At 38.8% G+C, this 13,571-nt stretch overlaps 1 protein-coding gene across 19 annotated transcripts in view; it reads left to right on the top strand.

Annotated features, from left to right (window-relative positions):
• The window catches only part of PTPN20 (protein tyrosine phosphatase non-receptor type 20), a 111,967-nt gene that overhangs the window by 15,993 nt on the left and 82,403 nt on the right, over positions 1-13,571 (top strand). For 11 of the 19 annotated variants that reach the window (XM_045040276.1, XM_045040277.1, XM_045040281.1 and 8 more), the window contains exons 2-4: positions 1,085-1,246; positions 5,571-5,724; positions 6,046-6,093. In XM_045040276.1, the coding sequence (XP_044896211.1) occupies positions 5,691-5,724; positions 6,046-6,093 (82 nt within the window). In that variant the 5' untranslated portion in view covers positions 1,085-1,246; positions 5,571-5,690. Of the gene's footprint in view, positions 1-1,084; positions 1,247-4,949; positions 5,008-5,570; positions 5,725-6,045; positions 6,094-6,812; positions 6,894-13,571 lie in introns of those variants that run through there. The other 8 variants (XM_045040271.1, XM_045040269.1, XM_045040270.1 and 5 more) reach the window with 5 other exon arrangements.

Raw genomic sequence — 13,571 nt, 5'->3', positions numbered from 1 at the left:
TTTCATGGCAGTCTAGGCTCTTTCTAGCAGGCACCTTGAAACTCTTCCAGCCTCTACCTATTACCCGGTTCTAAAGCACTCCTGCATTACAGCAGCACCCCCACTTCTCAGAACCAATTTTTGTCTGAGTTCAGGCTGCTTCAACAAAATACCATAAACTGAGTAGCTTAAACAACAAACATTTCTTTCTCACAGTTTTGGACACTAAAAGTCCAAGATCAGGGTGCCAGAATGGTCAGGTTTTGATGAGGACTTTATTCTGGGTTGCAGACTTCCATCTTCTTGTTGTGTCCTCACTGGTGGAAAGAGAGCTCTCTGCTTCCTATAAGGGCCCTAATCCCATTCATGAGGTCTCATTCTCACGACCTACCTCCCAAAGACCCCACCTCCAAATACCATTACATTGGGATTAGGGTTTCAACATATGCATTTTGGAGGGACGCAAACATTCAGTCCTTTGCAGGAGGAAACCATGTGCAAGCTTTCCAGAGTCCACTCTTAGTGGGGTCACACAGAATGTATTTAATTCCCCCAGCAACAAATTGTGACAGCTCCTGTGAAGTACATCTACCTAGGAAGCTCACCTGAGGTTAGGCATTGAGGGTCTTTCTTGGGGGTCAGTCATGAAGACACACAGTATTTGTGTGACTGATGGTGGTCACTGAAATTCCAGATGTCCAGAAGGAAAACAGATGTTCAGCATACACCACATCATTTATACAGTGTAGGCACAGTGAGTCACTCTTCTCATTTAGGGAAATGACTTCTCATTTAGGGCAATTCCTGGAAATGACTTTGCCAGGAAAGTTCCCGGATGACAGCCAAGGGCCACCCTTGCAAGTAGGTTTTTCTAAGTGTGGCAGCCTAAGGCCTGCTATGTCAACTCTTGTCTGCACACATATGTCATGTGTATATGTTTGTGACTGACATAATCTTAGTTATGGAAAGGCTCAGCTGTACCCTATAAATAAATAGTTCCTTGGGATATACAAGCCAAGGTCTATTGATTAAAGGTACAGGAGCTACATATTTTGAAACAGGCAGGCACTCTCATGTAGTTACTGGCAAACTTTATTTCCTAAAGAGCGAGAAGAAGGTAAGAGGGAAGATAAAAAAAGAAGAACAACAGACAGATGGATATGATGTTCAGGAGGTTCGAGGGAAGATGCCAAAGCAAGTTATGTCGTGAATGAAACAAGCAGTAGAAGATTGTTTATCTTGGCACCTAAATAGCAGAAGCATCTAGGTAATGAAGTCATTTTCAAATGTTGTTAGTAAGTAGTTATTTTTACTAATGCCATTCTAATAATTGAAAAAGTATTTGCTCAGAGTGTGGCTCATGGTAACTATGTCAGTCCCTGGGTTGCAAGTGACTGAGCATTGTTGACACAGACTTCCAGTGCTTTATAATACAAACAAGATGGTAAGGACCCGCGAAGGGGTAACAGTTCTCTCATTTCCATGATGGTGGATAACAGCTCTTTAATGTTTAAACTTCCATTAATAACTTGATTTTTGAAATCATTTTAGCACAATCACATCTGTGTTTTGTTTTACTCTTACTGAAGTAGATTATCTTTTTATGGCTTTTTTTTAACTTTTTATTTACTTTTGAGACAGGGAGAGACAGAGCATGAACAGGGGAGGGTCAGAGAGAGGGAGACACAGAATCTGAAACAGGCTCCAGGCTCTGAGCTGTCAGCACAGAGACCGACGCGGGGCTCGAACTCACGGACCGGGAGATCATGACCCGAGCCGAAGCCGGCCGCTTAACCGACTGAGCCACCCAGGCGCCCCTTTTTTTATGGCTTTTTAAAAATCAGCCTTATTGAGGTATAATTATGTACACAAATCTTAATCATGTAAATAAAGACAGTTTTATTTTGTCCTTCCCAATTCGAATACCTTTATTTCTTTTTCTTGCCTGATTGTGCCAGCCAGAACTGCCAGCGGCTCTTGTGCACTTCAGCACCTCATCCCTCCCTGCTTTGTACCCCCCCAACCCTCACACACACATACTTCAGAGTGACTAGTAAGCCACTGATCAAAAGTGAAATTTCCTGATGGGAACTTCACTTTCTACATGAATACTGGTTATCTTTATAATTGGAAAAAGCAGTAACACTATTCCTTTAAAAAACACAACAAAACTAAAAGCAATTCTTAAGTGGCGTAAAACATGCTACATAATACTAGTCCAAGAGGCTTGCCCTGAGAATTTAGTCACCGGAAGTACAGAGTTCACAGGAAAGAGCTCTTATACCTGAGGTGGACTTCAGGTAGGGCAGTAGTTAGTACTGGGCATTTGGAGTTCTTTCATTCTCTTCTTTCTAGGCCAACACAGGTCTCAGAGAAGAATTTTCAAAAGAATTGGAAGTACTCAGCCCTAGAGGTTAGAATTGTCAGCACAAGGTGCTGAGCATGTCATTTCAAACTATATTTTGGCATTTTGCTTCCAACATAAAGTCCGATATGCAGGAATGGCCTTTGCTGGCATCTGCTTTAGTTTTGAGAGCATGTGAGACAGACTGACAATCGCACCTTAACTAAGCATTGGAGAATATGTACAGTATTCATTGGTTCTTCTGTGTCACTCTGACTCCTGAAGAAAAATGTCCTGCATTTGTTTCTTGGGAAACCAAACACATGTTTTCTTCCTCTTGTGGTCACATGGGACCACTTTGTGCCATATTGGAACTTTATTTGTCTGTCCTCAGTGCTGTATCCCAAAATAAGTAATAATTTTTTAATGTTTTCCCCCTTCTCAGGGTTAATTACTTGATTTTCTATAGTGTAGAAAACTTCTTCAGGAGTTGGGAGAGAAACTTTTAATTTAGGGATCTGACCTCTGGGACTTCCCAGAGTTCTTGGCATGCTATGCAGATGCATACACATTTTTCATGGAATTAAATAATTAGTGAACCCATCAAACATTTCTTGAGTGTAGTGTAGAATGTGTTAGTCACTGAAGATACAACAAGTTAAAATTCCTGCCTTCAAGGTGTTTATGGTTCAACTTGGGGAGATGAGTCCAGAAAGTATTATAAAAAACAGAAATTATGGGGGGAAGCCCTGATGGGGACTTACTTAGTCAAGCATTGGAGGAGGTGGGTAATATGGTAGCAGCTTTCACTATATTCCCTTAGAAGTTTTCTTTTGCATTATAATAAGTGAAGATTCTGTTTTTTATTATGTAATTTACTTTTGTAGACTTTATAGAGCCTCTAGGCTTTAATGCACACTTGTTGAATTTTATAGTCTTATGCTGTTGCTGATTTACTATAGTAGCTGCAACTCACAAACTGAATTAAATGTTAATCAGCTTAATTAAGATATTCTTTTATCTATTTGTCCTACGATATACTAGATCAAGTGTAAGAGAAGGGAAATTCATCCAGTTTGATTTTTATATTTCTATAGGCTGTCTCAAACTCATCGCACTAATAAATGCTAGAAATGGGTATGTGTTTCTGATCAGAGTTGTTTGCTCTGGGAGAAGTACTGGCTTATATGAAAGATTTGATACTGGTGACTGTTGGTATGGATTAATATGAATTTCAGTCTACTTACCTGTGTGCTAAAGAGATCTTGTGTGTGTGGGGGGGGTGTGTATTCACATAAAGATGAGCTGTTGGAGTGCAGGACCATTTATATGTTTGATTTGGTGGAATGCAGCATATAGCATATTTAAATTATTTGATTTATTTATTTACATTTATTTAGTTTTGAGAGACAGAGAGAGACAGAGCATGAGCAGGGGAGGGAGGGGCAGAGAGAGAGGGAGACACAGAATCAGAAGCAGGCTCCAGGCTCTGAGCTGTCAGCACAGAGCCTGACATGAGGCTTGAACCCACAAACCATGAGATCATGACCTGAGCTGAAGTCGGATGCTTAACCGACTGAGCCACCCAGGCGCCCCCAGTATATAGCATATTTACACCCTGATATTTAATTAAGAGTATCTCCCGTTACCAAAGAGCATCTTAAAATTGTCTGGCAAAATTTCTAAAAAATATTCATTTTTTTGTCTTTAGTTAAGATTGTATCATTTTAAATATTTTCAGTCATATATTTGGAAGGCAGAAACTTGGGCATTATTCTCAGTGGTTCTTAGTTACCAGTGAGGGCTTTAACTTCTCAGGTCTGCTTCCAAGGAAGGCTCACCACTGAAGTCCATTACCACAGTACCAGTCATGAGGCCACCACTGTCCTTTTAAAAAGAAGAGATTTTTTTTTTCCTTTCGTCAAAGTAGCATTTAAAAATAAAATTAAAAGTGTGATGCATTAAAATATGAAGTGAGGGGCGCCTGGGTGGCGCAGTCGGTTAAGCGTCCGACTTCAGCCGGGTCACGATCTCGTGGTCCGTGAGTTCGAGCCCCGCGTCAGGCTCTGGGCTGATGGCTCAGAGCCTGGAGCCTGTTTCCGATTCTGTGTCTCCCTCTCTCTCTGCCCCTCCCCCGTTCATGCTCTGTCTCTCTCTGTCCCAAAAATAAATAAACGTTGAAAAAAAATTTTTAAATATGAAGTGAAACCATGATAGAGATTGTATTCAATTTATTGATTAATGAAGAAACCAGGAAGTTGGTGAAAGTAGTTCAGAGAAGGTTTGATGATCCAGATTTTTATAGGCAATTGGAATGAATGTTAGAATAAGAACTCTAGGTTAGATTTAGAAAGCCTGGTTTAAGGTCTGACAGGGCAATAGATGATAATCTCTGATGTTCTCTTTCCTACTAGAAGAAAAATCTATAGGTTAACATGTAATTTTATTAAGTCTAGGATTTAAACAATGAGTCGTAGTTAACAATTCTCTACATAATTGATAATCCTTGGAAGGGCCTGTTAAATATCAACGTCAACATTAAAAGGACATGCCACCTACCTTTTTGCCTTATATCCATGTTTTAAGTAATCTTTTTTAACATCCTATATCTCAAAATTCTAAAATTTGTATGTTTCAGGGGCACCTGGATGGCTCAGTCGGTTAAGCGTCTGACTTCGGCTCAGGTCATGATCTCATGGTTTGTGGGTTCAAGCCTCATGTCAGGCTCTGTGCTGACAGCTCAGATCCTGGAGCCTGCTTAGGATTCTGTGTCTCCCTTTCTCACTGCCCCTCCCTCTGCTCATGCTCTGTCTCTGTTTCTCTCTCTCAGAAGTAAACATTTAAAGAAATTTAAAAAAATAAAATATGTTTCAAAACATTAACTTTTAGATTCAGATTACAGCAATCCCATATCATTTGCAGGTAGTTAATGGAGAAGTTGCCAAACAAAAAGTACTCTAGGTTTTAACCAGAAGGAGTAATGTGCCATGATTTTACAGGCCTATTATTTACAGACAAAGATTAGAAAAGAAAACATGCTTATTCTATCTGAGGATTTTTTATAGATTGAACATGAACTATTTGAAGACGGGCTCTGTAGTCAGTTCTTATCCATTCAATATTGAATCCCCAACACCTACTTTAGCATAAGTGTGGCATTCAAAGAATTAAGTCATCGAGTGACAGTGACTGGGTAAATATCAGTAATAATCTAATAGAAATTTCTTTGCATTGTGTGTTTGACCAGGTGAACAACAATTGTGTGCTGGCCCCAGGATACTAATCAGAACTTCTTCCTGACTTTCAAGGCACAAGGCTCAGTACCTGCAGAAGCCTTTTACCCATCTAATCCGGGCGTGGGGACAACATGTCTGCACCTAGGAAGGCCACAGCAGAGTCTGGTAGGTTCTCATGCCTCACACACTTTGGGGGATGTGGAGCAGAAGGAACCAGAGCAGTGCTTCTCAGACTATAAATACATGTGGGAACCACCTGTGAATTTGTTGTTAACCTGCAGATTCTGACTCACTGGGTCTGTGCAGGAGTCCAAGATTCTGTATGTCTAACAAGCTGTCACACTTTGTGTAGCAAGGAATAGATTCTAGTGTTTTATTATACTCTTTCCATAGAACATTTTTCCAATTATGTAAATAATATGTTACCTATATAACATGTAATATATAATTATATATAATAATAAATGTAATATGTATTTATTGCAGAGAATTTGGAAAGTACAAACAAGCACAGAAACACAAGGAAGGCTTTTGGTATGTAATAACTAACACGGTGTTTAGATGAGATGCCACTGTGTCCCAGGTGATCCATATTGTCATTGTCTTGTCTCAAACATTAGCAGCTTGCCATCATTTTTCAACATTTCTTTTATACCTGTCCTCATTCTTTCCATGTTGGGCTCAGCTGCTGGTCCCTCTCCTAGACTGCCCTCCTTGTCATCAGCGTTACTCCCTGGCCTAGAGGGCTGAGCCAGAGCTCTACATAGGGCTGTCCTTGCTGGGCTGCTTCTCTGCTGTTTCACCTCTGACTCCAGAAGTCCTTCTGGTCCTGTCTACATTCTGAAAGACGTGGAGACAGCTTTTTTTCTCATTGTGGTATTACTTATCCAAGCATATATGTTGTTTCCAGTTTCTTTCCTTCCATCATAGACATTCCTATTGACAACATGTTAACATTTACAGGTTTATTCTTTGGTTGAATTCCTCCTTTAGGATAAATTCCCAGGATTGGGCTCCTTGAGCTAATAGGTCTGAAATTTTGTATTGCCTTTTTTTTTTTTTAAGTTTATTTATTTATTTTGAGAGAGACAGCACAAGTTGGGGAGGGGCAGAGAGCAAGGGTGAGAGAGAATCCCAAGCTGTGAGATCATGACATGAGCCAAAATCAAGTCAGATGCTCAACTGACTGAGCCACCCAGGCACCCCAAGAATTTTGTACTGCTTTTACTATCTATTGCCAAATTATTTTCCAGAAAAAGTTAATCATATTACCAGGATTATACCAGTTCTACTGTAACCTCACCATATTTGGTGTTATCACAGCAAGAAGAAAGGTAATTTATGAAATGATATCTTGAGTTTCCTTTTCTCTTCCATTTCTATGATTACTGTTCAGGATTATCTATTTCATTTTGTGTAACTTGATTTTTTTTTTTTAATGTATGTTCTGCGTTTTCCTTTTTGAGATAGCTATGCACTCACCAACAGTTCTATCAATTATCTTCTGACCTTCTACTAAAGAATGTGATCAAATTTGGGGCGCCTGGGTGGCTCCGTCGATTGAGTGTCTGACTTCGTTCAGGTCACGGTCTTACGATTCTTGGGTTCAAGCCCCGCGTTGGGCTCTGTGCTGACAGCTTGGAGCCTGGAGCCTGCTTCTGATTCTGTGTCTCCCTCTCTTTCTGTCCCCCCTCCCCCCCAATTACTCTCTGTCTCTCAAAGGTGAATAAATGTTTAAAAAAAATTAAAAAAACATAAGAATATGATCAACATATACATTTTACTGAGGTCTTTTAAAATACAATTTTGAATCAGTTTCTTTCCTATTTTATGTTCTAAACACCCCATTCCTTTATTTTAGGTTTTTTGAAAAGGACAAAAACAGCACACAAAAAGAGAGCTGAGGCACCCATTTACCCAAGACCTTTGTAATTACTATGCACGTGACCAAACTGGGTGGGTTTTCCTGAAAGAAATTACAATGAAAGTAGCAATTGTCATATTTTATTGACAGAACTTTTTAGATTCTAAATATATATGGTAACTTACAGCTTTGTTCTTTATTGCCACCTAGTGAATGGCAATATTCTTTTCTCGAGGAAAGAGTGTGCTTGCAAAATTGAAAAGTTAAACATATAGATGGATTGAAAGTCCACAGTAAGTGGCGCCTGGGTGACTCAGTTAGTTGGGCATCTGACTATTGGTTTTGGCTCAGGTCATGATCTCATGGTTTCTGAATTTGAGCCCTGTGCGGAGCCTGCTTGGGGTTCTCTCTCTGCCTCTCTGTCTCTGCCTCTCCTGCTGTCTCTCTTTTTCTCTCTCTCTCTCAAAGTAAATGAATAAACTTAAAAAAATTAAAAAAATAAAGTCCACAGTAAAAGAGAGCAAGAACCAAGTTACTTTATTTTTTAAAATTTATTTCTTTATTTACATTTTAGTTAGTTAATATACAGTGCAATATTGGTTTCAAAGTAGAATTCAGTGATTCGTCACTTACATAGAACACCTAGTGCTCCTCACAACAAGTGCTCTCCTTAATACCCATCACCCATCTAGCCCATTTCCCACTCACCTCCCTCCGTCAACTCTCAGTTTATTTTCTATCATTAAGAGTCTCTTGTGGTGGTTTGTTTTCCTCTCTTCTCTCCCCTCCCTCTTCCCATATGTATATTCATCTAATTTGTTTCTTAAATTCCCCATATGAGTGAAATCATATAATGACTTTCTCTAATTGACTTATTTTGCTTAGCATAATATATTCTAGCTCCATCCATGTCCTTGCAAATGGCAAGATTTCATTCTTTCTGATGGCTCGGTAATATTCCATTGTTTGTATATACCACATCTTCTTTATCCGTTCATCAGTCGATGGACACTTGCGCCCTCTCCATAGTTTGGCTGTTGTTGATAATGCTGCTGTAAACGTTGGGATGCACCTACTGCTTTGAATATGTATTTTGTATCCTTTGGGTAAATACCTAATAGTGCAATTGCTGGATTGTAGGGTAGTTCTATTTTTAGTCTTTTTAAGAAACTCCATACTCTTTGCCAGAGTGGCTGCACCGGTTTGCATTCCTACCAGCAGTGCAAGAGGGTTCCCCTTTCTCCGCATCCTTGCCGATACCTGTTGTTTCTTGGGTTGTCAATTTTAGCCATTCTGATGGGTGTGAGGTGGTATCTCATTGCAGTTTTGATTTGTGTTTCCCTAATAATGATGTTGAACATCAACAGTGTTGATGTTCAACATCGTTTCATGTGTCTGTTAGCCATCTGGATGTCTTTTTTGGAAGAGTGTCTGTTCATGTCTTCATTTCTTAACTGGGTTGTTTGTTTTTTGGGTTTTGAGTTTTGGTAAGTTCTTTATAGATTGGATATTAACCCTTTATTAGATATGTTGTTTGCAAATATCTTCTCCCATTCCAGAGGCTGCCTTTTAGTTTTATTGACTGTTTCCTTCACTGTGCAGAAGCTTTTTATCTTGATGAAGTCACAGTATTTCGTTTTTGCTTTTTTCCCTCTTGCCTCTAGAGACATGTCTAGTAGAAAGTTGCTATGGCAAAGTCAAAGAGGTTGCTGCCTATGTTCTCCTCTCAGATTTTGATGGTTTCCTGTCTCATGGTTAGATCTTCCATCCAATTTGAATTTATTTTTGTATATGCTGTAAATAAGTGGTCTGTTTTTCATTTTTCTGCATGTTGCTGTCCAGTTTTCCCAACACCATTTGTTGAAGAGACAGTCTTCCATTGGATATTCTTTCCTGCTTTGTTGAAGATTAGTTGACCATATAGTTGTGGGTCAATTTTTGGGTTTCCTATTCTGTTCCATTGATCTATGTGTCTGTTTTTGATGACTACAGCTTGTAATACAGCTTGAATTGTGAAATCATGAGGCCTCCAGCTTTGCTTTTCTTTTTCAGGACTGCCTTGGCTATTAGGGGTCTTTTGTGGTTCCATACTAATTTTAGAATTATTTTATCTAGCTCTATGAAGAATGCTGGTGGTATTTTGATAGGGATTTCATCAAATATGTTGATTGCTTTGGGTAGTAGAGACATTTTAACAATGTTTGTTCTTCTAATCCGTGAGCATGGAATGCTTTTCCATTTCTGTGTGTCCTCTTCAATTCTTTCATAAATGTTCTATAGTTTTCAGAGTACAGATCTTTTACCTTGTTAGTTAGGTTTATTCGTAAGTATCTTATTGTTTTTGGTGCAGTCGTAAATGGGACTGATTCCTTGATTTCTTTTTCTGCTGCTTTGTTATTGGTGTATAGAAATGCAACAGATTTCTGCATGTTGATTTTATATCCTACGACTTTGCTGAATTCATGTGTCAGTTCTAGCAATTTTTCTGTGGATTCTTTTGAGTTTTCTACATAGAGTATCATGTTATCTGCAAATACTGAAAGTTTGACTTCTTCCTTGCCAATCTGTATGCCCTTTATTTCTTTTTGTTGTCTGACTACTGAGGCCAAGACTTCCAGCATTGGTATCAGTTGTGGGTCTTTTATATACGGCCTTTATGATGTTGAGTCATGTTCCATCTATCCCTACTTTGTTGAGGGTTTTTATCAAGAATGGATGCTGTATTTTGTCAAATGCTTTTTCTGCGTCAATTGACAGGATCATATGGTTCTCATCCTTTCTTCTGTTAATGTAGTGTATCACATTGATTGATTTACGAATATTGAACCAACCCTGCAGCCCAGGAATAAACCCCACTTGACCACAGCAAATAATTCTTTTAATGTACTATTGAAATCAATTTGCTAGTATCATGTTGAGAATTTTTGCATCCAGGTTCATCAGGGATACTAGCCTTTAATTCTCCTTTTTAGTGGGGTCTTTGTCTGGTTTTGGAATCAAAGTAATGCTGGCTTCGTAGGAGAAGTTTGGAAGCTTTTGTTCCATTTCTATTCTTTTGGAACAATTTGAGAAGAATAGGTATTAACTCTTCTTTAAATGTCTGGTAGAATTCTTCTGGGAAACCATCTGGTCCAGGACTCTTGTTTGCTGGGAGATTTTTTTTTAAGTTTATTTATTTTGAGAAAGAGAGTGTGAGTAGGGCAGAGAGAGAGGGAGAGAGAGAATCCTGAAAGAATCCTAAGTAGGCTCCGCGCTGTCAGCACAGAGCCCAGCATGGGGCCTGAACCCATGAACCATAAGATCATGAACTGAGCTGAAACCAAGAGTTGGACATTTAACCAACTCAACCACCCAGGTGCCCCTTGTTGGGAGATTTTTAATTACTGATTCAAGTTCTTTGCTGGTTATTGATCTGTTCAAATTTTCTATTTTTTCCTTTTTTAGTTTTGGTAGTGTGTGAGTTTCTAGGAATTTGTCCATTTCTTCCAGATTGTCCAGTTTGTTGGAATATAATTTTAGTAGTATTCCCTTATTATTGTTTGTATTTCTGTGGTGTCAGCTGTGATAAAAAATGTGATTTTTATCTATTTGGGTCCTTTCTGTTTTCTTTTTGATGAGTCTGGTTAGGGGTTTATCAATTTTGTTTATTCTTTCAAAGACCCAGCTCTTAGTTTTGTTGATCTGTTCTACTGCTTTTTTTGTTTCTATATTATCTATTTCTGCTCTAATCTTTATTATTTCTCTTCTTCTGCTGGCTTTCAGCTTTATTTGCTGTTTTTTTCTGAGCTTCTTTAGGTGTAAGGTAGGTAGTGTGTTTGGGATCTTTCTTGCTTCTTGAGAGAAGTCCAAATTGCAGTATCCTTTCTTTTTAGGACTGCCTTTGCTACATCCCAAAGGGTTTGGACTGCTGTGTTTTCATTTTCATTTGCTTCCATGAATTTTTTTCTTTAATTTCCTGGTTAACCCATTCATTCTTTAGTAGGATGTTCTTTAACTCTCATGTATTTGAGGGCTTTCCAAATTTTTTCTTGTGGTTGGCTTCAACTTTCATAGTGTTGTGATCTGAAAATATGCATGGTATGATTGATGTTGATGACTGTTGATGACTGATTTGTGACCATGTATGTGATCTGTTCTGGAGAATGTTCCAAGTACACGAGAAGAATACGTATTCTGCTACTTTAGGATGAAATGTTCTGAATATATATATCTATTAAGTCTATCTGGTCCAGTGTGTCATTCAAAGCCATTACTTCCTTGTTGATTTTCTGCTTACATGGTCTGCCCATTGTTGTAAGTGGGGTGTTAAAGTCCCCTACTATTATTGTATTATTATCAATGAGTTTCTTTATGTTTGTTATTAATTGATTTATATATTTGGGTACCTCCAAGTCAGGGGCATAAATATTTACAATTGTTAGCTCTTCTTGATGAATGGATTCCTTAATTATGATATAATGCCCTTCTTCATTTCTTGTTACAGTCTTTGTTTTAAACTCTAGTTTGTTTGATACAAGTGTGGCTCCTCTGGCTTTCTTTTGACATCCATTAGCATGATAAATGGTTGTCCATCTCCTCACTTTCCATCTGCAAGTGTCTTTAGGTCTACAGTGAGTCTCCTGTAGGCAGCATATAGATGAATCTTGTTCTTTTTTTTTTTTTTATCCATTCTGATACCCTATGTCGTTTGATTGAAACATTTAGTCTGTTTACATTCAGAATGATTATTGAAAGATAAATTTAGTGCCATATGTTACCCGTAGAGATGATGTTTCTAGTGATGTTCTCTGGTCCTTTCTAGTCTTTGTTGCTTTAGTCTTTTTTTTTCTCCACCCAAAGGGTCCGCCTTAAAATTTCTTGCATGGCTGGATTAGTGTTCATGAACTCCTTTAGTTTTTGTTTGTTGGGAAATTCGATCTCTTCTTCTATTCTGAATGACAGCCTTTCTGGATAAAGAATTCTTGGCTGCGTAATTTTCCCATTCAACACGTTGAATATATCCTGCCACTCCTTTCTGGCCTGCCAAATTTCACTGGACAGGTCTGCTGCTTACTTTGTGTGCCTACTCTTGTAGGTTAAGGACCTTTTGCCCCTAGATGCTTTCAGAATTCTCTTTATCTTTGTATTTTGCAAGTTTCACTATGATATGTCATGGTGTTGACTTGTTTCTGTTGATTTTGAAAGGAGCTCTCTGTGCCTCTTGGACTTGAATACTTGTTTCGTTCCCCAGATTTCCTTTCAGCTAAAATTTGTTCCAATAAACCTTATGCTCCTTTTCCCCACTCTTCTTCTGGGAATCCTATGATACAGATGTTATTCCATTTTATGGAATCACTAAATTCCCTAAGTCTCCTCTTGTGATCTAATAGTTTTTTTCCCTCTTCTTTTCAGCCTCATTGTTTTCCATAATTTTATCTTCTATATCACCTATTCTCTCCTCTGCTTCTTTAATCCTCATTTTGACTGTATCCAGTCAATTTTGCATCTGTTATCGCATTTTTTATTTGAGCCTGACTAGTTTTTATGTCTTTGATCTCTGAATCAAGGGTTTCTCTGTTGTCTTCTATGCTTTTTTCAAGCCCAGCTGGTAGTCATATGACTGTTCTGAATTCATCTTCAGATATTTTGCTTCTATCTTTTTTGAATTTTCTTAATGGTTATTTATTTTTGAGACAGAGAGAGTGAGTGAGAGAGAGAGTGGGGGAGGAGCAGAGAGAGAGGGAGATACAGAATCTGAATCAGGCTCCAGGCTCCAAGCTGTCAGGACAGAGCCTGACATGGGGCTCGAACTCATGAACCGTGAGATCATGATCTGAGCAGAAATTGGAAGCTTAACTGACTGAGCCACCCAGGTACCCCATATCTGTTTTTTTTTTGAAAACCTTTTTTTAATGTTTATTTATTTTTGAGAGAGAGAGAGAGAGAGAGAGAGAGAGAGAATGAGCATGAGAATGAGCAGGGGAGGGGCAGAGAGAGAGAGAGGGAGACACAGAATCCAGAGCAGGCTCCAGGCTCTGAGCTGTCTGCACAGAGCCTGATTCAGGGCTCGAACCCACAAACTGTGAGATCATGACCTGAGCTGAAGTCGGATGCTTAGCCAACTGAGCCACCCAGGGGCCCCTTACTTATATCTGTTTTGAGCAAGTCT

Source organism: Felis catus, chromosome D2 (genome assembly GCF_018350175.1).
Source record: "Felis catus isolate Fca126 chromosome D2, F.catus_Fca126_mat1.0, whole genome shotgun sequence".
In the NCBI taxonomy this organism is placed as follows: domain Eukaryota; kingdom Metazoa; phylum Chordata; class Mammalia; order Carnivora; family Felidae; genus Felis; species Felis catus.
This window is presented reverse-complemented; position numbering and strand designations above follow the sequence as displayed.